The 25,787-nt window shown below is 56.8% G+C and overlaps 1 protein-coding gene across 1 annotated transcript; it reads right to left on the bottom strand.

The window, feature by feature from the left end:
- Positions 1-12,918: 12,918 nt before the first annotated feature.
- Positions 12,919-25,787, bottom strand: SAPCD2 (suppressor APC domain containing 2). Its single transcript, XM_074891109.1, is given in 6 exon segments — positions 12,919-14,807; positions 15,209-15,322; positions 15,848-15,958; positions 16,098-16,244; positions 20,356-20,489; positions 25,238-25,787. Coding segments are annotated over 6 exon segments (1,185 nt in total). The 3' UTR covers positions 12,919-14,678.

Here is a 25,787-nt window from a genome sequence, read left to right as displayed (position 1 = left end):
CTCAGGGGGAGGACTCCTCGCCCTCTTCCCCTGCTCCAGCGTGGGGTCCCTCTCACAGCAGACAGTCCTCTGTGAACTTTCTGACATGAGTCCTTCCCATGGGCTGCAGCTCTTCCCAAACTGCTCCAGCGTGGGTCCCTCTCACACATCATAGTCTTCCCAGTGATGAACTGCTCCAGCACGTGCTTCCCTCAGAGTCCTGGTCTTCTTCAGTCCCAGCCCCCTGCTCCGGTGTGGGCTCCTCCGCGGGCTGCAGGTCGGCATCTGCCCCACCAGTGACCTCCACGGGCTGCAGGGCCCAGCCTGCCCTCTCCCCACGGGCTGAGGGGGGTCTCTGCTCTGGCACACCTTCTCCTCCTCCTCCTTTCTTCCTCTGACCACATCACGATTCCTCCTCACAACTCCCACGCCATCTCCCAGCTTCCCCTTCTTAAATACATTCTCACAGAGGCTCAGCCACCATCACTAATTGGCTCAGCCTTGGCCAGAGCTGGGTCCAACTTGGAGCTGGGGGAGCTTCGAGAAGCTTCTCACATGCGCCACCACTGTAGCCCCCCCTTGCTACCAAAACCCTGGCACACACAAACCCAACAGACCCCACTGCCCAGGCCCTGCAGGATGCCAGCCCGGACCCACTGACATCTGGACACTAGGAAGAAGATCTGTCCCAGCTGCTGATGGCTCCCAGTTCGGGCAAACACCGCTGGGAGCTTGCTTTCCTGGAGACACTCCCTCAGCATCCACCTCCTAGCAGCCCTCTAGCATCCAGGCTCATCTCCTTCTGGCAAACCCAGCACTTCCCAGGGCTGCCCAGGGAGCAGGGATGAGTTTTGTAGAGCTGCCATGAAATCACCTGTTCCTGAGAGCAGGCTGTCGAACTGATCCATACCCAGGAGAGGGAATTAATCAGCTTTAATCAATTTATTAAATCAGGTTTTTTCCATATTTAACCCTTCTTCCTCACCACCATTGCCCCCCCCAAGGCCTTTCATATGAACCCTTCTGCTAAATTTCCGATACACCCCTGGCTCCTTGGTCTCTCTTTAGGGCTTTTTTCTCAAATTACTCAAAACTCAAAAGTGGGAGTCAGACAACCCAAAATCCTGACATGTAAATAAAGAAAGTTTGTGAACTGCAGAGATTTTTGAACAGTTTTTGAACATAACTTCAATACTGGACTTTTATTTGCCTTTCAGGGAGAACTGGGGCTTCTGAGCTCATCATGGGATGTCACCAGCTGCAATTTGAGAAAATCATGTGCTGTGAAGCTCTCAGAAAGCCCTTGAGAGCCTCATTCATTTCCTCTTTCTCCGTATGCTACAAAACAGTATGATTTATGAGCAGCTGGATGCTCCTGAGGATGTACAGGGATGTCTCCAACTGCAGATGGACACGCTCAAATGCTGCAGGTTACCTGTTCCTGCCCCAAAACAGAGACATCTCTGTGGGTCTTCTTCAGGCCACTTCAGGGAGGTCAGCTGGCATAGTGCAACCCTCTGAAAAATTAAAAGGGAGTTGCTTGTGCATGAAGCAGGTCAGGGACTGCTCCACATCTCCTGGCCAACCTCCATGGCACAGCATCTCGTTCAGCTCTGGGAGCATCCTGCTGGTGGCAGGGTCTCAGCCCCAGCACAGGGTCCAGCCTCCCTCCTTCACTAACACTTGCAAATATTTTGAAGAAACACAGTCCCATAGCAGATGTTACATGCTGCAGAACAGAAGAGCAAGCAGGACATACGCCTGGTGTGGCACCAGTTAAACATACACCCCTGAGGCTGAAACAGGTTACAGAGGTGATGGAGTCACCAGGAGGGGAAAGAAGAGGGAGAATAGCTGTGTCCTGGGATGATCTCTGAGGCCTTCAGGGCTGCTAATGCTTAACTCAAAGCCACCACCCGGCTCTTTTAAGATACGTTTGTGCTTTGTAACTGGGACAAGAGGAAACGAAAAACACACCCAGGTTCATTTGTGGGAAGCTGGCAGTGTGACCGCCAGGTGCTCTTCTGTGCCTGCGGGGACGGGGACGTGCCCAGGAAGGGCATGGGAAGGATACTTGTTCCACCTTCAGATTCACTCCTGCTCTCGGGTTTCAGCTGGTGACTTAGATGAAACTGCTGAACGCAATTTTTCCAGCTTCAGCTTGATTTTGCTTTTTTGTGGGGTGAAAGAGCAGTCATGGCTTCACATGTTGCTGACAGGAGCTGCAGGAAGACACTACTCTACCATGGGGAAAATCTTTCTTTGCTGGAATTATTTTTTTATCTCTAAGTCCCTGGGCAGGGCTGAAGTTAAAACCTCAGCACAGAAAAATAACGTTTTGCATGAGTGTGAAATTTGACAGAGACTGGGGGTGCTGACGGCTTGCCAGAGGAGCACTCGGCAGTCAGCAGCTGCTCTTCTCCTTTCCGACAAGCAGCCGGTGAAGTCCAGCTCCTGAAACACACCCTGTGCTGAGTGTTGGAGGAGCTGCTGAGGCTGGGGAGTCCTCAGGAGAGCCGAAACTGGCCCATGTGTGTGTGAAGCTGCTGTCAGGGCAGAAAGGATCCTGCCTGGTGCGCATCAACCAGACAGGACCTGGGCAGAGGTGGGTGTGGATGGGCAACCGCATCCCGCTGCCAGTGCTTACCCCTCTGCTCCAGCCCGGTCCCCTTCCTGCCAGGGGGACATCGTATCCTTGGGGACGCATTGGGTTTATGTGGCAAGGTTTTGGTAGCGGGGGGCTGCAGGGGTAGCTGCTGAGAGAAGACACCAGGAGCTGCCCCCATGCTGGACCCGGCCAGCTCCAGCTGGCTCCAAGATGAATCCACCACTGCTCAAAGCCAAGCCCATCAGCAAAGAGAGTGGTTCCTCTGTGATAACATATTTAAGAAAGGGTTAAAAACACTGCGCAGCAGCCAAAGAGAGGAGTGAGATGTGAAAGAAACAGTCCTGCAGACACCAAAGTCAGTGAAGAAGGAGGGGGAGGAGGTGCTCCAGGCCCAGAGCAGATTCCCCTGCAGCCCATGGGGAAGACCATGGTGAGGCAGCTGTGCCCGTGCAGCCTGGGGAGGTCCCCATGAAGCACATGTCCACCTGCAGCCCAGGGAGGATCCCACACCTCTGCCTTCTGTGGCAGGAGCCTGCTCAGCCTCTGGGGGCTGGTTTGAGAGCCAAACCGCTGCCAGGAGCCTGCCCGGCTGCCACCGCATCCTGCCCCCACATTGTCATAGAGGCTTGCATGTGCCTTGTTAAATGATTCAGCTTCCCTTTCCGACATCCCACATGTGCCTCTCTTTGGAAGCGAGCTCCAGGATTGGCACTTTCAGTTCTTCTGTGGTTATGTGGGTGCCTGACTGCAGCAGGACTTCCACAAACCGAGGCCAAGCACAGCTGCCACATCCTGGCCAGTGCCAGCCAGAGGCACGTGGGTCCGAGATGGAGACCCTGAGCCCTGTACTAGGCTGCAGATGCAGCTCAGGATCCTCTCGTCACCCTGCCAGGACCATTGCACCTGTGGGGTGAGAGGGCAGTTTGGAGGGGAGAGGATGGACACCGGGTCCCGTGGCTTCAGCAGTGGGTGTCTGTGTGAGAAGCCACGTTTCCAGAGTCTGGAAGGACTGGGGTCCCTCCCCTGGGGGTCACCAGGCAGCTCGTCATGAGGAGCTCACCAGGGAACCAGGCGCTTGCTTAGACCCTTGGCAGTGGGTTTAAGCTTTCAAATGAGATCTTTACAGGCACAAGTTTCACTGGCTTAAAGAGTAACCATTTCAGGGTCCAGCTGGAGCCTGTGCCAGCTGCATTCATGGCTGGTACACACCTCTCTGAGCAGATAGGCCTGGGAGCAGCCAGCAGTAACACAGCTACAATGTCCCCACCATCCCCTCCTGCCACCCAGTGGTGTCCAGGGCTCAGGAAGATGACAACAAGCATAGGTGATACTTCCCTTGAGCCCTCTCCCTATCTCCAGCTCTTTTCAGCTCAGGGGATTTCCTGAGCCATGATTTCCTGATTTCTCTGTATTTGCACCCTTCAGTAAATCCCTCCTCTCCAGATTTGTCAGAAAACTCCCTTTAGGCATAGGCAAACCTCCAGCACCAGCACCATCCCTCAACAAGGAGCTCCTGCAACTCCAGCAGAGACAACTGCCTACTTCAGGCTCTCACCTTCACTTCATTCATATGCTGGAAAAGCTGGTGGCTCCATCCCTGTCCAGCCTCTCCAGGATAGTCCTGAGTTTCCAGACCCCCAGTTGTATCTTCTCTGGCTGGAGGGTCCTTCCAACCAGAGTTTCTCAGGGACCCTATGACCACCATGATGCCTGCAGGCAGAGCTCATCCATTCCTGCTGCCCCTTGTGACCCCGCTGCTCCCCATGCACCACCCTGGGTACGTTCCAGGGCAGCAGGATCAAGCCCTTGCAGTCCTTGCTGCCGCACTGACTGCACCCCACAGCCAGCTCCCACCCTGCATCCCACCCAGGGGCAAGCGGGACATTGCTGTGGGACAGAGGTACGCCGTTATCCTGCAGGCTGGTTCAGACCTCTTGGATTTTTCCCTCCAGCAATGTATTTTCCATTGCATTTAAAAATAAAATCCCAGCAATAAAAGCTCCAGCTAATTTTATACCCGGCCTGTTTTTCTCAGGCTCTTTCAGGAAAACGTGCCTCCCACTGGCTCGCGATGGGGGCTCACCCCACAGCACGGACAATGCTCATGCAGCCGGGGGGCTGTCACACGTGGACAGGGGTACTTGGGTGGACGTGGGGTGCAGGGGTGGGTTGGAGTGGAGGATGTCGAGCCCTGACAGAGTTTGTTGCCCATGGAGGAGCTCCTTCCTCTTTGCCTTGTTGGGAAGCCAGGAACCGAGTGGGGAAGGTGAGGGGGCTCGATGTTTGTGGCCAGGAGCACAGTTTGGTGTGATGTGAGCGTGGACATGGTGTGAGCATGGACACGGTGTGAGCATGGACACGGCGTGAGCATGGACATGGTGGGAGCATGGACACGGTGTGAGCATGGACGTGGTGTGAGCATGGACGTGGTGTGAGCAAGGACGTGGTGTGAGCATGGACGTGGTGTGAGCATGGACACGGTGTGAGCATGGACATGGTGTGAGCATGGACATGGTGTGAGCAAGGACACGGTGTGAGCATGGACATGGTGTGAGCATGGACATGGTGTGAGCAAGGACATGGTGTGAGCAAGGACATGGTGTGAGCATGGACACGGTGTGAGCATGGACGTGGTGTGAGCAAGGACACGGTGTGAGCATGGACATGGTGTGAGCATGGACACGGTGTGAGCAAGGACACGGTGTGAGCATGGACACGGTGTGAGCAAGGACACGGTGTGAGCAAGGACATCGTGTGAGCAAGGACATCGTGTGAGCAAGGACACGGTGTGAGCATGGACATGGTGTGAGCAAGGACATGGTGTGAGCAAGGACACGGTGTGTGTGGCCACAGGACAGCCTGGCACAGCCTGAGCGTGCACACTTGCACCATGCTGCTGTGCCGTGCCTGTGCCCACGTGTGTGCCCATGGCAGGGGGTTTCTCCAGCAGTGCCTGAATCCCTGAGCATCCGCCTGGAGCAGCGCCATGAATGCTGGCACACTCCTGTCTGCGCTGATGTTCCCCCCTGGCACCCCACCATCCGCCTGTCGTTTGGGGGTGGTTGTTAACATGCTCATGGGCTGGGCTGGAGCAGTCCAGTGGCTCTCGAGCTGCTGCAGTGGCCTGCGGTGCCATGCACATGGCCAGGCCGGGTGGCTGCCACAGCCTGACAGCGGCACATGTCAGGGACAGAGAAGGCCACCTCCCGGCCCTGCAGCTGGGCTGGCAGCTGGAGGGATGGCAAAAGCTGCCCTGGCCCTGCAGGCATCACCCTGCAAGCGAGTGCCTCCAGCCAGCATGGCTCCTGAGGTTGCAGCAGTGGGAGCTGGGTGCCAGCCCGCTTTGGGAGCGGCAGGAGGGGCCTGGGTCATTGGAGACCTGGGCAGAGAACCTGGGACAACAGATCCTGCCCTGCAGACCCACATCCCAATCCTGACACACAAACATCTTGTGGGGGGAGAGCCACCAATCCAACTGGGAGGTGGGAGGAGGAAAAGTAGCTCACAGCCCTGGGAAAATGGTGAAAATGCCTGGAAAAGCCACAGGGAGCAGAGACGGGCCCCAGGGTAGCACGGGCAGGTGGCCTTTGAGCTCCCGCTGTCCCCAGGTCACGGTGCAGCCACGGTGGAGCCAGACCCCACCCCAGACCCCGCCAACAGCACCGTCCTGAGGGACACGGAGCAACCAGGGCATTTCTGTCGCTGTCGGATCCTGCCGGTGACCTGCTCCCAACCTCGCAACCCCAACGGCTCCAACAGCTTTGACTTTCTTCTTAATGAAATAAAGTTTTGCAATATTTAGGTTTTCACAGCTTCTTTGGTTTTGCAAGACTGGGCTTCCACTGAAGGCAGGCGTTGCAGGGGAAAGCTGAGCAATGAGAGTGATGAGGGCTGAGGACCCTGGAGAGAAATAAACCTCTCCTAAAAGTATTGTTTGCAAAAGCTGCTTTTGGTTTTTTTTCTTTTTTTCCCCTAATTTCATGATTTTAGAAGGGTCAGGGAGATTTATGACTTTCTGGGAGTTGGCAGCAGTGCAACATCATGCTCATCAGAGGAAAATGGGAAAAATAGCTGGACTGGAAAAATACCCTTAGGATTTCAGACAGAAAAGCAAAATGAGAACTGACAAGTCCAGGTGTCCTGGGTGGTGCAGAGCACAGAAAGTCGTGAGGATGAAGCTGTCCCTGGAGACTCCACCAAGAACCCCACCAGAATCAGCCAAGTGCCTCCGGCTGCCCTGGCCACAGGGATGTCCCTCCTGGGGGCAGCAGCCCTGCTGCAAGGGCAGGGATGCTACTGGGCTCCTGGGCTCACCCGTCCCTGGGGGACTTGCCCAGCAGCCTGGCACAGAGCAGCGGTCACCAGCACTGACCAGTCACACGGCCACCAGTGAGAAGGCGTGTACATCAGTGCAGGAGCATCAGCACTGGGATGTCTCTCACAAGCCCAAATTATTCTCTTCCTAAGCCAACAATATGAAATATTTAATGATGAAATCGTTCGATTATTTGGTTAATATATTCCTGGCCCATACATCTGAGCTCTCTCCAAGCTGGCTGGGGCACAGCTCTCAGGAGGAAGGGACAGTGGCCCAGCACAGAGGGACATCTGATCTGCCCACGGGACCAGGTCTCTCTGGCAAAGTGTTTCAGCTTGAGGACTAATGGAAGATTTTAAGATCTAATGAAGATTTTGGAAACATCCCAAAGTAGTGGATGCTTTCTGCATGACAGAGCTCGTGCCAGGAGTACCAGGACGGGGCCATTTCTCCGTGTGCTACTTAGAAATGGCTTTTCCATTTCAACTGGCCCTAATTATAGCAGAGGAAAAAGGAAAGTGTGTTTAAAAAGCCCAAACTGAACTCAAAACAATACAAAATATTTTCATTTTGGGCTAAACAAAACCTTGGGGGCTGAGGCAATGTCTAGGTTTCTTTATTTAGTCAATAGGACAAAAACCCCTGTTTCTCTCCCAGTTAGACCAGCACCGTTTGGGAGATGGTTATCTTCACCAGGGATGGACAAAGCCGTTGCGGTCTGAAAGCTGCTCAGTGCCTTTGTAGAAATGAAGCAACACAAAACCCTGTGCAAGACCCTGCGGACGGGGAGGTTGTTACTGCAGCCAGAGCCTGCCCGCACCCACGCCGCTTGCCACGCTCAGCCCTTCCCTGCCGAGCCCAGCGCTGCTGGTGGCACAACTCATCCAGAACTTCCCTTCACTCCCCAGCTCCACAAAGAACCGTATAATCATGGGAGAGTTTGGGTTGGAAGGGACCTGCGAAGATCATCCACCCCCTGCAGTGAGCAGGACATCTTCAATTAGATCAGGTTGCTCAGTCTATCACATCACTCCTGGGGACCCCAAGTGGTAAAGGGAAGGATTTTGCCACACACGCGTGTGCAACAGCATGAGGGGGAGAGTCACCCCACAGAGCTGGCGTACGCTCCCAGTATGGCCGGGTTTCTGTTTCCCTTGTTGCCCTCCATCGCAGACCTGCCCGGTTGCCCACCCTGTTTGGGTGTCTGCCAGGACCACCGCGGTGTGGTGGGGAGGAGCCCAGGGCTGAGGCAGAGAGCGTCACTCGTGACACCTCCTTGCAAGCAGGGTGACATATGGCGGCTGCACAGGGTTTGGCAGGGCCTGACCAGCACCAGTCCCTCCACAGCAGCTCCGTCCTCGCTGGCAAAGTTTGACTGGAGGCCGTACCCGGGGCCACAGGTCTGGGGAGCTCAGGCTAGACATCCTGCTTGCATCGGGCTGTTGACGTTGTGTCTGAGCTCTGCCCCCTGGATCCCCATCTGTGGGACACACAGACGTGGCCATGGTCATGACCCCTGCCTGGGGGAGGCTGCAGGATGCCCTGGTGCAGGCAGCACAGCCCTGTCTGCCATCAGGTTCTTGATGGGAAGATTTGCTAACGATTTCTTTTTTTTCACCCCAAGAAAGGGCCAAGGGGGATCCCTCTATCTACCACATCTCTACCTGGTGTCTTATTGGCCTTGTAGACACCCCCCAGACCTCCTCCATGGTCAGGAGATCATTTTCAGCATCCAAAAGAAACCAAACCTGCCTGCCTGGACCTGTCTGAGGATGGGGTGTCCCTGGCTGCCTGCAGCAGGGGGGTCCCTCAGACCCTTGAGGGGATGCCTTGGGGTAAATGGGAGGCATGCACCCAGGAGAGGCTCTGGGGCAGTAGTGTCACCAAAATGGATAAGAGAACTTACCGACACCAGTTTGATGTAGATAACAGACACTCCTTTAACGGCCGGGTGCGTAGGGGAGTCGTCTCACCAACAACGCACCCCTAACTGGTGTGGCATGCTGATTATATTGGATACAGTCATACATAATAAACAAGTTCTCATACATAAACAGGATAATTCCCATAATTCATTTTTTTATTCCCAGCTCTTTCTGGTCATGCACACTTGAGTCCTGGAATGAGTCAGGGGCTGCTCTTGTGACCACCACAGACCACTGACTCAAAAGAAAGACCCTCCAATGCCCTTGACTCAAGGGCTTTGGCTCACATTGCGATTTTAACATGCATCGAGGCCCTTTCGCAATGTATCTTTTAGAACACCTCATCTACAGAGCAATAAATTGTCCTTATTGAACAGTCTAACAATGGCACCTCGTCATGAGTCTTATTCTTTGAATAGAAATCTAGTTAATGATTATTACCAGCCTATGTGGCCTTAGTCTGGGATTTTACAAAGGACTTTGTAGCAGCATAACTGGTTGTATGGTTACTCTAAATTAAATACAGTATTTCCATGACTACTTAAAACATTACACTACTATCTTTTTATAAAACTGATATTCCTGTAAAATTCCATTTAATTGTTTAGGCCTAATCATTCCTTATCAAAAAAATCATTAAAATCAGCTCAAATTAATAACAAATCAGTAACAATCAGTAACAGTAGGACTCACTGCTCCCAGCACTGGCCCCTGAATCTGGCTGCAGGGCAAGCGGGAGTTCTGTGTCCTCCTGCCCCGTCTCCAGACTGCAGAGACGTGGGAATGGATGAAGGAAGAACGCTCTGTTGGTGAAAGGGCGCAGGCACGGGGCAGCCCAGGCTTCCTGCCGCAGAGACGCGCTAATCCATCTGCTCAACCCTCGTCTACAGCTGGGGAAACTGAGGCAGGGCAGTTAAATGGTGTCATTGCATGGGTGGGGTTTGATCGTTCCCTGGGACGCGGCTGCAGCCTGGCCTCCAGCGCCGGCTCTCCACCCCTACAGACATTTCTGCCCCTTCAGCTGCCTGTCCCTGCCCGGGGCATGGCCCCACTTGGCACCATCCCATCTCTGAGGAAGGGCAACCAGAGGTGCCCCAATGGCAGAGCAGGAAGAGGGGGCCACCTCCACCATGTCTGCACCCACTGCCACATCAGTGCCCCACAGGGGGACATTTTGGGTCTAAAGGCACCCATACAGTGAGTGTGCCCGCCCCCCCAGGGTGCTGGCCAGGACACCAGCCCCTGCTCTGGTCCCTGACAGCTACTTCTCCAAGGGTGAGGAAACAGAGTGGATATCCACCACAGGCAGCTGTGTCTTTATGTAATGCGGGGAGTAGAGTCATGGTTCCCATGAGATGCAGCTGCGGAACAAAGCAGGAATTTTGGGAGCCCCACCCCTCCTGGTTGCACCGGGTCTCCCTGGGAGGGGACATCTGTCTTCAATCAGCTGTACCTTGGAAGAGGCTCGGCTGGCTGTGCAGGCAGCAGTGAGCACCCACGCCAGGCTGGGGTCGTGGCCGCAGGGCGACATTGAACCTGACAGGAACCTGGCAGGACACTGGAGCAGAGCCAGGGTGCTGTGCCCGAGTCCCCCCGTGATGGAGATGTTGGGAGCACTAGGCACAGCCCCCGGGAAGGAGCTGGGATGGGGCAACAGAGGCTCACCCACTGCTGCCCCTGCTGTATCCCACAGCGGGGAGGGCAGACCCGGTCCCTTGCCACCTGGGAGTGGATCTTTAATCCACTGTGCCTCAAGTGTCAGTGGAAAATGGAACTGTTCCATGGCTGCAGCAGGGAGGAGGAACAGGGAGCACCGAGCATGTGCCAGGTAATGCTGCTAAGGCAGGAGGCAGCTTTATCTCTGCCAAGACGAGAGAAGTGCTGGTGAGCTGGAGCCTGGGATACAGGCAGGGCTGAAGGAACAAGGCACAGGGATGGGCTGGGGCAGGAGAACACCTGCAACGAGGGACCAAGGGGATGAGCAAGAGGTAGTGGGTGCCAGCTGGCAGGTCTGAAATGCAGCAGGCACCCCCTTAGCCAAGACAGCCCTGCACACCCGGCTCCCTGTCCTGGTGAGGATCAGCCCCAGGACCCAGGGCCTTCTCCAGCTCATCACATCCTTGGTTCATCTGTCAGGGATTTGCACTGGCAGGAGCAGGACAGTGGGTACAGAGCGTGTGGGCTGACAGCACATTGGGCGCCAGAGCTGCTGCAAACCGCCCAGGGCAGCAAGGACCTAATGATGTTTCTAACAGTTTCTAACCATGCAGCAGGGAAGAAAAGCAAAAAGCACAAAACGTACGGGCGAGGGGCCCAAGATGTGGCTGTTCCTGCTGGCATTTGGGATAATTGCTCTGCTGGGAGAGTAGTCCTTCTTTAAAGGGGGTAGCTGGGCACACAGCCCAGCCTCCAAGGGCGTGAGAAGGGCATGGAGCTGGGCAGGAGAAGAGAAACTACAAATAGACTTGGGTGACTGGATCCTTCCCAAACCACATGGCTGAGGACACAGAGGACAAGATCCTGCATCCCCCGGGGCAACTCAGGGGCCAGACACATCCCCGGGTTGAGCCCAGGCAAGGGCGAAGCACACCCTGCTCCTGATAACAGACCATCGCCAGGCTTCAGCAGTGGGGACCCCCCATTCAGTCTCACCCTTGTGCCTGTGATAAACACCCAATGACGTGTTGGCTATGTGGTGTTGCACCCTGGTTTGACAACCTCAAGCATGGAGGGGCTGAGGTGAGGTGGGTCAGGAGCCGCCCTGGCTGGGGACAGCAGAGACCTGCTCCAGCTGTTCCCAGTGTGGACTGCAGCTTCACACAGTGGTTTCCAGATGTGATAAGAGCCCCGGAGGCACATTCACAGATCTGTGCAAACCCAGTTCTAGCAGGAACAGAGTGAAAAGAAGGGAAGATGTTCACCCAAGTCATCCAGTGCATCCCTTACAGACCTGGCCACAAACCGAGGTCTCGTGGCTCCTGGACAGCCACGGCAGTGGTCCAGTCCTCACAGTTCAGGGTGCCAAAGTGGACACAGCGCAAACACACAGGTGAGGGCCAGGCAGAGAACCAGGGTGTCCAGGCCAGGGCTGGCAGCTCGAGGTCAGTCCTGCAGCTCCCGGGGGGACCGCGGTCCCAGCTGGCCCATCACGCTCTGGAGCTCCCCTGCCACACCGGCAGCAGTCCCCCAGGAAGCGGGCCCGGGGCCAGCGCTGCCAGGCCACGGCCAGGACGTTCCCCTGGGCTGGGGCAGAGACAGCTGCAGGGCAGGGGGAGAGCTGCCCTGGCTCTGCACAGAGCAGCATTGAGTGGGGACAATGATCCTCTTTCCTTTGAAAATCCTCATGGGCTCTGCGTCCAAGCAAAAGCACGAAATGGGAACTGAGGACAATTATCGCCCCCCTCCTTGCTCTGTCTGGGACTCGTGGCTGCCCTAAGCACCACTTGAAAGAGGCCGCAGCAAAGATCGAGGGACTTGGCTCAGATCCCTCTCCCAGCTCTGCAGAGTGCAGGGGGGGGTCTCAGCTCACCCCACAGCCCAGCTGTGCTGAGGGGCAAAGGAAGGTGCCTCTGGCCAGCGTAGAGCCCCAGGTTGGCCCCGAGCAGGTACTGCCACCCTCGGCACTGGGCAGAGGGACGTGCACCGCTTTGTGCCGTGCCAGCGAGGTCCCCTCTGGCTGCCCCCACAGGGACAAGTCAGTGCAGAGCACCACGGCCACTGCTGCCCACAGTCATGGGGGGCAGCGGGCTTAAAGTGTAATAAAAGATTGTGAACTACACCAGCACCACCTGAGGAGTATGAGCCCCCAGCACAGCTTCTGGAGGAGCAGCCAGATGAAGCTACAAGCACTGGAAGGGGTGTAGGTGGCCTCATGATCCCATCCCGCAGCAGCAAGAAGAGACTGGGGGGTCCCCAGCCCCAGAGCACAGGGGAACACAGCCTGGAGCAGAGACCTCCTGGGCTCCTCGTGCTCAGGCCACAATTGTGCAACCTCAGCTCACCCCACATCCTGTGGTACAGAACAGTCAGGAACTGCAGCGCTCGTAGCAGTAGATGGGCTGATTTAGGCAGAGAGAGAGAAAGATAAATTAAATAGTTCACCCTACTTTATTATTCTACAGACAGCTGACCCTCCTCATAAAGAGGGCTGCTTTTAATTAAACCTCAGGCAAAACAGGTACTGGACACCAGAGGTGGCATCATGAAAGAGATGGCAAGCACCAATGCCCAGGGGACAACTAACACCCTACTCCTGCAGACAGGGGACATGACTAGCTATGGCCTTGCTCCTCCTCCTCCTCCCTCTCCCCAGCACTCTGCTGATCCCCACTCTGGCACAGGGCAGCCGGCACAAGGGTAGAGCAGGGATTCGTGCCTTGCAGTGACCTTCAGGTTAAGATCAACCTCAGAGGAGCTGTGGATGGGACAGACAGCACTGGACAGATAAAAACAGGAGTGAGAAAGGAACTGGTCTGCACGGTACCCACCCAGGGCAGGGCAGGTCCAGCACCTTCTGCTCATCTCAGTGCATTGTGCCATGGCATCATGCCAGGAAAGTCAGAGCGTGAAACAACTCTGGAGAGAAAAGTCCTGGCCATGGAGCTACAGAGGGCCAGGACTTGTGCTACATGGGGATTCACAAGGATCTCCTGTGAAAGTACTGTAAATACCAAGTACCAAGCCACAGTGGAAGACATCGTTCAGCTCAAGCATCATCAGAGCTGGGTGGGAAGGAGGAGGTATTCTGAGATGCACCAGTCTAACAGGACCCACTCTTAGACCACCACCACCTCCCCAAAAGACTTGGAGAGAGGTGTGGTTCACACTTGGGCTGTCACCCCGGGGAGCCAGCATCCACCACCAGGACAGGCAAAGATGCCATTTCTCCACTTGGAGATGTGCAAATGAAAGAGCCCATCAGCCTTGGCTCTGTCACCCACATTCAGCTAAGTACAAAACCTCGTCCTAAAGCCCCTCTGTGAAATGAGGCTTGCGTTAGCATCCTCATGCTGTAGGACATCACCTCTCCTTTTAAAGTCATCATGAAAAAAATATAAGCCTGGCAGTAATAAGAAAACATTTGCCAGGTCAAGCCAAATAAAGGGTTGTAGAGGTGTCTGCCTCTATCTGCAAACAGCCTGAAACAGCAGCTCAGAGCTACAGGCTACCTCGTTTGGGTCTCTGGCTCATTAACTACAGGAGCCTGCAGGCATGTAAACAGCGACTATGGCATCACTACCGCAAACTGGAAAGAGGGATTATGCCAGGAGGAGCACCAGTTTGGGCACTGCTCTGGCCCAGTACAGTGTCACTGGCAGGCAGAACTCAGGCAGCAGAGAGGGGCCAGGCATGTCCCACTGGAATTTCAATCTTGTTCTCCAACAGGGAGAAAGGCAGGGGAGAGGCCACCCTTCAGTGGCCAGGCTTGCCTGGAGATGCCAGCTGGAATGTTGAAGCTGCATCATCTTTTTCTGAGAGCAGCCAAAATTCAGCCTAAGTCAGGCCAAGAGCACAACAGCTCCCCCTGCGCAGGCAGCACGGGCAGCGGCTGTTTCCTCCAGCACGTTGGGGATCACAGGGTTGGGGGTACAGTCCCTGCAATCTGTTTAGAGACAGAAAAGGAGCAGCTTGAGAGCAGCACGGCTGAAAAGCCCAGCAGCAGAGCAGTACGGGGATGCTCCCCAGGCGGGGTCAGGGAAACGCCTTCCCGGTTCCCTCCCGCAGAGATGCCACCAGCAGCTCCAGACCTCGAGATACGACACCTGGAGCAACAGGTGCAATGGGTTTTGGGCAAGAGTCCCACGAAATCCCCAGGGAAGTTTGAAGACAGGGAGCGGGGAGACGGGCACTAGATGAAGGTGGAGTCCAGCTGGCTTGTTTCATGGTTATTGCGGGCGCGAGCCTCAAAGAGCTGTTTGATCAGGGCAGATTTCTCCTGCTCCAACTGGGTGATGCGTTCGCTCTTGTCAGTCACCTCCTGCACAGGACAGAGGAGGAAAATGCTGGCATTTGCCATGCTGTGGGTGCTGGGATGTGAACCCCAGCAGCGAGCCTGGCCCTGGCAGGGGCACCATGCATGCCCCTTCCCCAGCAGCCCTGCTCACAGACCCCAGCCACAGCGTCTGCGCCCTCTCATGACCTGTATTTGACAGCCTTTTCCCTCCAGCAGAGATGTCCCATCCCCAGCAAACAGCTGGACACAGCTGCATGACAGAGGCTCTCCAGGTGCAGCCCACATGCCCTTCTCTGGGATGACCAAGGTTGGCCAAGCTGAAGGAACACTTTCCAGTGCCTCGTATTCCTTCCCCAGCCCCATCCCACTTCGTCTCCTCTCCCAGCCTCCTTCAAGGGGATCTCCTTCCCCCGTACCCCACTCACCTTGGTGAGAAGCCGGTTTTGCTCCTTCAGCATGTTGATGGCTTGCTGGGAGCCTGCTGAGGCTGGGGATGCCACAGGAACCAGCCTGCTCAGAGCTGAGGAGGGGTTTGCTGGCTGCAGAGATGAAGGGAAGCGATAAGACATTGAGCCTCCTTCCCAGTGGCCCTCCCCACCCTTTCTCCAAGGCCAGAGCTGTTTCTGTGACACAGGAGGAACTGAGAGAAGCCCAGCACGAGATTAAGATCCCAGCACAGGCCATTTCAAGGTCTCCAGCACGGCAGGCAGAGGTGGGAAGCATTCCTGCCAGCCTGGCAGGACAGCCAGCTCTGAGAGAGCTGACATAGGACCTAAGCAGGATGGTTTCCTTATTCACTTGACAATGGCTACACCTTTCTGGGGATCTTCTTTAGTCCCCCAAATGCCTTGAGCATCCTCCAGCTCAGCTTGGGACCAGCTGTGCTGTCCTCTTGGCCATCTGTCCCTCATCCCCTATCTTGCACACAGAGCCAAGTCACCTCCCCAGAGCCTGGGGAAACCCTGGCAGCTCCAATGTCAGCCCAGCCACCCACATGAGCTAAGGGACAGGATGGGTCCCAAGCTCACACAAACAACCACAAGCTGCTAAACTGCTGCTCTCACCTTGCTGGCAGTGGAAAGAAGGTCACCCAGGCAGCGGTTCACCTCCTGCAGCTTGGGGACCAGGCGCCCCAGGTGGCTCAGGCTGCCCTCAGGGAGGAATTCCTGTGAGATCTGGAGGAAGAAGAGGCTGGGGGTTACCATGGGGGCAGTTCCAGGTCCAGCCAAGTCTCATCCTGGTTCTCCAGACCCACAGAGCAGCCCCAGACCCTCCCAAGCAGACAGGCACCCCAAGAACAAGCCCCAGACTCACAGCACTGGTTTTGTTCTTCCCCAGGAGCCTCTGGCGTTCCTGCATGAACTGGATGTGCTGGTGGTACCACTCCCGGGTGCGCTCTACCAGCTCCAGACCCTGCAGCAGGAAATCCTTCTCCTGTTCCAGCTCCTTCATGTGCTTCAGCTGCAGGACAAAGCACACAGAGATGCCACCCATTCCCCACCAGTGCCTTGTCAAGCCCCAGGAGCTGGTTTCTTCACAAGGCTTGGAGGGATATGGAATTGGGCAGGTGTCTCAGACCCTCTCCCCATGAAAAGCCACAGAGGAGTGGGATGATGGCTGCTGCCTGATGCTGCTTTGGGGGAAGAGTTCTTCAGTCTGGGAGAACAACTGAAGCAGGCAAAAGACAGTCAGGCCACCTCCACCCACCTGCTCCCCATGGCAGAAGCAGGTTTCTCCACCTCATATTTATCCAGGGACGAAGCAAGAGCAGGGCCTGCAGCCGCTCCCCAAATTCCCCCAAGGCTGAAAGCATCAGCCAGCAGCAAACACACAGAGCTTTTGCCAGGCTGCAAGGAGTCAAGCTAAAGTGCAGACTGAAAGCTGGGGAAAAGCCTACAGCCCTGTTTCCCCAGCCCTCTGCTCCTCCTCCCGCCCTGAGGCACCTCCGAGCTGAGCAGAGCACAGCATAACTTTCTGCTGAGTGTCTCTGCCAGTCTTTCAGTTCAAACACCAGCACGCCCAGACCGTTACGAGCCTGGAGAGTTGTTACAAGGGTGCCCGGGGCTCCTGCCCCAGAGCAGCCCCCCCCTGGGACAAGCAGAGCAGGCTCCTGTGCTGGGTTGTGGCACACCCAAGGCTGCTGCAGGGCAGGTGGGGGCTGAAGCCCCAGGGGACATGGGCTCTCCTGCTCCACTTTCTTCTCCTGCTGCCCCTCAGCACTGCGCTGCCACTGGCAATCACAGAGGTGGCAAGAGAACATCCCTGCAGAACAGAGTGACTGGTGCAGCGACCTGTTTGTCAGCCCTCACCCAGTGAGCCCAGGGTTCCTGCTCCCCTTCTCCTGAGCCATGCCAGGCTTCTCCCCGGCTCCTGTCCCCCTGGCGCTATGACAAGAGCACAGGGAGCTGCCTGCCGAGCTGCCTCTGACTTCTCTGCCACGATGCAGCCAGGCCTCCATCGCCCAGACTGGGCTCCAGGAGTCTCCTCCAGGCACCAGTGGGACTTTGATTACCCAGAAGCTGCTGGATGCTCAGGAACCTCTCCTGCTGCTTTGGAGAGCATCTGGAGGGGGGTGATCCAGCTCAGAAGTGACCCTTAACAGACCCCCACCCCCAGGGACAAGTGAGACTACACCAAGTCCTTCAGGTCACCAGTGCCTGCTTCCCCATCCCCCCTACCAGCCCCGAAGCCTCCCAACCGCCCCGCGCCAGCCATCCCTTACACTAGGGCTGCTCTTGCTCCTGCTCCTGGAACTGCTGTTTGCCACGCGACACCCCCCTCCCCCAACATGCTTGGATGGACCGATGGACCAGAGGGGGCACACCCACAGGGAAGCGCAGAGCCTTGGTGCTACGCAGGCTGTTGCTGAGGGGAATGAAGGTGCTGTACGTGGCAAGGACCCCCACCCAGCTCGGGCCGCAGCCTGCAACCACCTGGCCTGCCTTGGTCCCACCAGGCTTGTTGGCCAGCACAGTGACCGGAGGAAGAGGCAGCATCCCACAGAGCAGTGGGACATCACCAGCTCTGCCAGGTGTGGGGACAGATGGCATCTTGTTAAGGATGGGATGCTCTGGGGACAGAGGCAGCTTCTGGGGCAGCGCTGGACTTGGCTGGTGCTACCCAGGGTAGAAGGGGAGGGGACAGTGCCGTACCCTGGGCCGCCTACAAACTAAAGCGCTCAGCCTCTCACAGAAGGTCTCATCCCAGCTACCCCCTGTGGCCATGGGGAAATCAGGCTGATGGATGATGGACTGGCTGAAAAACACCAGCAGAGCAGACACCAGCTGTGGTGGTGTGAAGGGTCCTGGGGCTACAGCACAGCTCCCACACCTCCGCTTTGTTGCTCAGGATGAACCAGTCCTAGTGTACCCCGAGATGCAGGATGGATATCAGAGCTCCCAGGCCTCCCTGGGCTTTAGGCAAATTACAGAATCCCAGAATCATCTCGGTTGAAAAAGACCTTGAAGCTCCTCCAGTCCAACCATGAACCTCACACTGACCGTTTCCAACTCCACCAGGTCCCTCAGCGCTGGGTCAACCCGACTCTTCAACCCCTCCAGGGATGGGGACTCCCCCGCTGCCCTGGGCAGCCCATTCCAACGCCCAACAATCCCTTCTGCAAAGAAATCCTTCCTAAGAGCCAGTCTGACCCTGCCCTGGCGCAGCTTGAGGCCATTCCCTCTTGTCCTGGCGCTGGTTCCTTGGCTCAAGAGACTCATCCCCCCTCTCTGCACCCTCCTTTCAGGGAGTTGCAGAGGGCCATGAGGTCTCCCCTCAGCCTCCTCTTCTCCAGACTAAACCCCCCCAGTTCCCTCAGCTGCTCCCCATCAGACCTGTGCTCCAGACCCTGCACCAGCTCCGTTGCCCTTCTCTGGACACGCTCGAGTCATTCAATGGCCTTTTTGGAGTGAGGGGCCCAAAACTGAACCCACTCATCGAGGGGCGGCCTCACCAGTGCCGAGTCCAGGGGTAAAATTAGCCAAATCACAGCTGAGTGCCTTGTCTCTGTGGTGCCCAACATCCTCCCAGCATCACAGGGGAGGTGACAACACTGCCCTGCCCTGGGATTTGGTCCTTGCTGGACACCAACCTGCTCCAACTGTCTCTACACTCAGAAGGGGGATCAGTACCCAAAGGCTCCTCTCGGGGTGCCAGGGAAGGCTTCTCACCTGTGGGACAGGGACAGACACCCCTTGTCTGGGGGGAGAAGCATGTGACAGGCAGTATAGCACTTTGGTACATAGGGAGGGGGGAAGAAAGGCTGAGGACCTCCCTCCCACCACCCCCACAACAACCTGGGGAAACAGGGGCAAGGGCAACACAAGCCCAGAGCAAGAGTGCTTGTGGCAGAGCTGGAAACAAACCCAAGAGCCCCTCCTCACCAGTACCAGGCAGGATCTTGAGCTCATGGCAGCGATGGCCTCCAGCCTGGAATTGCACACACAGGGGGAAGAGCCTTGCCAGGGAAGGAGAGACCTTCCCTCTCCAAAGCAGCATCTCCCAGCCACCAAAACCCTGAGGACCAGAGACCCCCAACCCCAGACACACACATCTACATTTATTACTCCTTGTCAGAACCTCTCGGCAGAGACCCCCTCAGCCCAAGAGCACCCCAACCCCTTGCATGGCTGCAAGCCCAGCAAACTATGTGTGTACAAACCACCCCCCCAGGCCAGGCGTCAGAGGATGTTATGTCCTTCAAGGCCAGCGCTAGGCTGTAGCTGATGCTGCCCATGCCACCAGTCAGCTCAGGAAGCAGGGTGACACCAGTGGGCAAGGGGAGGAGGTGCAGAGGTGACAGTCACAGCCTTGGCAGCGGCTCTGACACTGGTGAGATGAGCTCCAGCTGATCACTCATCCTGCAGGCTGGGTCCTGGCTCTCTTCCCAGGAAAATTTAGCTTGAGGTTGTGGGCAACGTGCCCAGGCAGCTCCTTCATCCCACTTGGGAGCAGTGCAGATCCCTTCACCCAGGCAATCTGATCCAAGCTTCTCCACTCAGGGATGGAGAGAGGGGAGCAGATCCCTCCATCCTGGGCTGCCCAGCTAAATTCAGTGCTGATTTCTCTGCATTACTGGCAAAAAGTCTCTCGGGAGCCAGGAGGATTAGCATGCTTGAGCCCTGATCTGCAGAGAACGTGTGGCAGGGGACACAGCCCAGCACCACTGCTCATCAGCAGAGAGCATACCTGACCTTAGCTGAAGTGCTTGAATGGCCCAGAGACCCACCTGCTCCTACACCTGCATGTTTGCCTTTCCCTGCCCAAGTTTTTGCCCCTTGGGCCACTCCCACTCCAGGGGAAGGCAAGAGAACACGCACCTCCTCCCTGTCTGGCATGATTCAGGACAGAAAGCACCTCAGAGTAATGGCAGGACCTCCACGTACATCAACAGAGCTTTGTATCCGAAATACCAGGATCTGCTCAACACCCCACAACTCACATGTGCAGGGTGGGCAGGGGGAGCCACAGCCCAAACAGAGCTGGTGTCAGCACTGAGGGACACCCGCAATCCACCCTCCCCCAGGGAGCACGGGCCCCTTTGCTGGAGCCCATGGCAGGGCTGTCCCCTTACCATGCTGAAGTCCACGCCATTGGTGATGGTGTGTCTCCGGTGTTCTGCACGTCCCCTCTGATGTCTCCGAGTGTCTCCAGCCCCTGGATGGCTGCCATCCCCCTGGCACTGCCCAGCAGCCTTAGCATCACCACCTGTAACAGAGGAAAGCATGAGGCCACCAGCCGCTTGCAACAAAAACCTCCTCACAGCCACTTCTATGGAACTATCTCCAGGGTGGTCTTGCATATGGATGTGGAATGGAGCAGCCGAGCAAAGCACGGGCCCAAGTGCCTGCTTGTATCTTTGTATGGGCAGGGCAGGCTTCAGCAACAACTTACTTAGCTGTGACAGGCTGGCAACTGACCTCGGTGGTCACCTTCTGCAAAAAGCAGGCAGCTTCCAGGCAGTGTTGTTTCAGTCACAGCACAGGCAATTAAACCATTAGTGATATTGTCTACCCTCGTCCTGTCCTCATGGAACCCCCAGGTCCCCCTCAGGTGGCACAGGCTCTGCCAGGAGCCCGACTCCTCCTGACGGCAGCTCCTGCTTGGTGATGGGCTTGGCCATGCAGATGTTCCCCCAAGACCCCCTGCTGGGGTCTAACCATAGAGTAAATCAGGCTGTAGGTTTTCCAAAATTTTACTAAAATCCCAACATTCTATCTTGCAAAAGACTGATCTACTACAAACACATGACACTGGTGCAAATCCACGCATAACCTGTTTTTGGAGATTAAGTTCATACTGGCAGGTTTTAGGCTGGATCAGACACCTCCTGCCTGTGTTGCCTGTACGCCGAAGCAGGTATTGGCTGGGCACCTGCAGTAAAGTCAGTGCAAGCCCCACACTGCCCGCCCTGGCAAACTCACCAGAAACACAGCTCTGAGGCCAGGGCCAGGTCAGCTCAGATTCCCCGCTTCTGGCCGAGCACAGCCCTCCCGCCCCAAACCAGCACCAGGGCAACCACGGGTGCAGCCAACACCCTCCCCAGACACACCTGCAGCGAGCCCGCTGCACCTCCATTCTGGCCCTGGTCCCCTGCCCAGTCCCCAGCAGACCCTGCCCTGTGCCCACCCCTTGCTGTCGCAGCTCACCCCGCTCTCTGCACACAGCTTTCCTCGAAAGTTCCTCTCCCAACCTGGCTTTCAAACAAGAGTAGCAGGGAGGTAGGCAAGTGAAGGCAGGCAGTGAGGCAACTGGGGAAAACACCTCCTCAGGACAGCTCCCCACGCACCCCCAGCCACATCCTCCTGCCGTGGGCTGGGATGCGCCGGCTCCCAGGCGCCAAAGCTGCCTGGCACAGGTCCAGCTCATTCCCCGCTGCGCAGGCACCAAGGGCTGCCAGGGCTGGGACAGGGCACACGGCATTGCCTGGGCTGGCACATCACTGCCTGCTGCTTCACAAGTCTCCTCAGCTGAGCACAAGGACATGATGGAAGAGGGACATGGGGCAAGAGAGGGTAGGCATGGCCGCAGGAGCCACCCTTCACCTGGAAGGCCGCAGGGTCCGGGAGAGTTGCACCACACTGGGGCCGCCTGTGCTGCGTGTTTGTGCCGGTTCAGCAATGGGCTGGACTCAGGCTTAGCGGGCAGCAGGCAACACTACACAAGCACCTCACTCAAGCCTTTGTGTCACTTTGTGTCACTGCGGAAAGAAGCCACTGTGGCACAGGAAAAATCCTGCTTCTGGTCCATCATGGCATCCCACTTCTACCAGCAAGTGCTCCAGCACAGACAGGTCTCCAGCATGTCAATAAGAGGCTTTGATAACACCCATTCATCTCTTTTGCCAACTGTCTTTGGTTTCATACGCCCATATCTACCTGGGAGGAACTCAGCAAGATGAGTGCAACCATGCACATGGTCTCCTAGCAGACCTGTAGCACATCCTACTTGGGAGGCTGAGGAACAGCCCCAAAACCAAGGGTAGCTTCAGTAGGCAGAATCCCAAAGCAAAGCCAGGAGCACCTCTGGGAAGAGCTGCAGGGTAGAAACATGTTAAAAAGGTTTTCACTGCTGTTTCTTAGAAGTGCCAGATTGAGCTGAACCTGTGATAAGGAGACGCTTTCTGGTCAAACAGCTGAGCTCTGTGCACCCGAGCTGACAATGCAGTGGCTAAAATCAGGATTGCTGCTAATGACCTGGGATCAGTTCTTCTTAGGCAAAGAGCAGGACCAGCTCACTAGAGGTGGAAGAGATCCTGCCATGAGATGGGATGGCCTCCTCCCCCCCAGAGCCTCTTTGACCCTGCAGGGCATGGGCCCAGTGTTTGCCAGCCAGAGCAAGTGCCCAGGACAGAGCAGACACCTCATGGTCATTTTACACATTTACATACCTGTCCTTGGCAATGGCGCAGACAGTCACAGCTACCTACAAACCACCCCCTCCTTCCTGCCAGGGCCACCAGCTCTCCAGGCAGCAGCTATAGAGCCAGGCCACCCCAGCAGCAAAGGCAAGCACTGTGCTGGGGAGGAGGCCCGGGGCCACCACAGACCTCCGGGGCAAGGCACTTTCTGCTCTATGTCTTAACTTCCCCAGGTCTCAGCTCTCAGGGGAACCACAAGGGTCAAGACCCCCATCACTGAGACGCGTGGAGGCTGCTAGGACAGGCCACCTAGGCACCAGCGGTAGGGAAGCCGTCACGGGGACTTCTGTGCTCAGTGACTTCTCCAGCATGGGCCTCACCGTCCTTGTGCCCGGCAGATGCTGTTGGCTCCCCAGAGACCATGGCTGGCGCCCAGCAGCGGCTCACAGGCTGTGCCAGCACCGCCGGGCTGATGAGAGCTTCTGAGGAGCTGGAAGCTGACTCTGAGCAAGGACTTCTTCAGGAGAACTTCTGACCATACGCTAAGGGAGGTTAGCAGGCAAGAGGGGACAGAAGTGCTGTCCCACTGGCTCACTTCCCCCCTGGACACGCCAGGAGGATCACCTGGCCCTAACCTCTGCCATCTTGCCATGATTTGCATCCAAATCACCTCTGATGCATGCAAACGCCCTGTGGACGAGACAGCAGAGCTGGGGTGGCACCCTGTGAGCACCTCCTTCGCCCAGAACATAGACAGGGAGAGTTTCCTCAAAGTCTTTGCAGTTGATGAGCATTGATCCACCACCTTGCTGCACTTGGTTGGGTTCTTATGGTAACCACCTCATGCAGCTGGAGGCTCAGAGCAGCCTTGAGCCCAAACGATAGAGTCTTAACGGAGACAGGGCTTCCTGGACCCATGGGCAGCTCTCAGCATTCAGTACATTTCTCCACAGCAAGAGCAAGCCGCAACCTGCCACGGCTGTGACCAACTCCCCCACAGCCAGTTGAGGGGAACATCTACCCATTCAACCACACCCTGAGAAACCCTCCATGGTGGAAGAGAGCACGGGGCAGCTGTGCAGGATCTGGAGCTAGAAGAGATAGAATAACTCAAGAGTTATAACATTCGCTAAGCTGCTGAATCAACCTGAAATTCAGGCCTGTTGCCAGAACACAGCCCTGCACTGCAGGAAGCTGGCAGCAAGGGCTGAGGCACTAACTCTGCCCGCAGGCTCCGGACAGTTAACATCAGCCTGTAATGGAAAGATCCTCAGCAAACAGAAAGTTGCTGTAGTCATCTACTCACCCCTTTCCAGGGCAGAGCTCTCAATTTGCTGTTTATTTACCAAGCAGGACTTTTTTTCAGGTTTTTCCAGATTTACACTCGTGACGATAGAAGAACCAGCCTGCTTAATAATATTCCCCTAGATGAAGCTCCAGTGATTAGTCTGGAACCAAAATGGAAAGCAGAGAACCTCAGCCACGGTTAACATTTCTTCTCCACCCAGCAGAAGAAGCGACTGGGAGAGGCTGAGTGGGAGGGGAAGGCAAATCAGCTCAACTTTCCCAAGGTAGAGGAAGTCAAGTGTTGCTCAAGTGTTACAATAACAAACACCAGCTCCTCACAGAGACCTTTGTGTCTGTAGATCTCAAAGCATTTCACAAATCTAGAGAAAGAATATTATCTACACCAGTTAAGTTCAGAAGCCTGGTTTCCTCATAATGTCTCGCTCTGACTAGCAACAAATCGAGGTGCCAGTGAAACAGCCTCCCCCTGGCCAACGTCAGCATGCCACCTGGGAGTGGGGGCCCTGGCAGACCCAGCACAGGGACCCCAGGTCCCAAGGAAGGGGCAGAGTCCCCAGAGACCTGCTGGCAAGCTCTGCAGCGTCTGGCCACCCAGACAGCACGTGCGGACAGCAAGGCACATCTCCCTGATGCTGCTTTCCTATTTAATTATTGCTTCATTATTTATTGTGGCAAACAATGCCGCAGAATTATCCAAACAAAAAAGGTGGATCAGATTTTGCTAGTTTTTGTGTCCAAAATGTGGATGAACTCGTGAAGCAAGCCCTGCGGAGGGGCACACACCCCCCTGCCCTGTGAGCACAGCTCCGGCAGAGCTGCTCGCCTCTGGGCGACCCCAGGGCCCGGCGGCTCTCCGAGATGACCAGCTGCATCACCCACCCCCCGAGGAAGGTCACCTACAGACTTTGCGCCAGGGGACAACCACGGACACGTTACAGCAAAGCCCTTAATTCTTCTTGTCACCGCTCAGCACCGACAAGCACCCACGCGAGGGGAGATGCGAAGGGAAGCACAAGCCCGCGGCGGGCAGCGCGGCTGCGCGCTCGCCGTCCCGGTTTTCCCGCAGCTTGGACCAAAGCCCACCAAAGCCAAAAGTCAAAGCAGCGGTCACTTTTGCGGAGTTTTCCGTCCGGGCCTGCGGGAATTGCTGCTGCTGCTTTACGCCCGGAGGAGGGAACGGGTCTGCGCTGCCCGAGGACCGGAGCCCGCAGGGTCCCGCCCCCCCCCGTGCTAACAGCACCCTGGAGCTGCCCGCGCCGAGTCGGGCACGTCCCGGCCCCCGGCTCACCTCGGCCGCGGGGCTGGCCGTGCCCCGGGTCCCGCTGCCCGGTGCTCTTCCCGCGCCGCTCCTCGGCACCGCGCGGGCTCGGCGGCTTCTCCACGCTCCGCCGCCCGCTGCTCTCCGCCGGGGGATCAGCACCGGTCAGGGCTGCACGCAGCCCCAGCACGAACCGCTCGAAGGTGAGGTACCCGCTGGCCGGTGCCGCCCGCCGCAGCCCCTCCATCACCCCGGCGGGCAGCTCCCGGGCCTCCGCTCCCCGCCAGCGGGACTCGATCTCCCGGAGGTGCACGTAGCCCCGCCGCCGGTCATCCAGAATATCGAATAGAGTCCGCAGGCTCTGCAGGAACACCCGGGGAAGACCCTCGGTACCGGCGGGGAGCGACCGGTCGCCGCGCTCCGGGGCCATCACAGCCGCCGCCGCCGCTCCCGAGCGTTACTCGCCGCCCCGGCCCCCGCGCTCCTATTGGCTGGCGGCGGGAGGCCCCGCGCTTCTATTGGCTGGCGGCGGGAGGCCCCGCGCTCTCATTGGCTGGCGGCGGGCGGTCGCACTGGCCAT

Source organism: Strix uralensis, chromosome 21, assembly GCF_047716275.1.
Source record: "Strix uralensis isolate ZFMK-TIS-50842 chromosome 21, bStrUra1, whole genome shotgun sequence".
NCBI classification, from domain to species: Eukaryota; Metazoa; Chordata; class Aves; order Strigiformes; family Strigidae; genus Strix; species Strix uralensis.
Note: the sequence above shows the minus strand (reverse complement) of the source record. Positions and strands in the feature narration are given on the sequence as shown.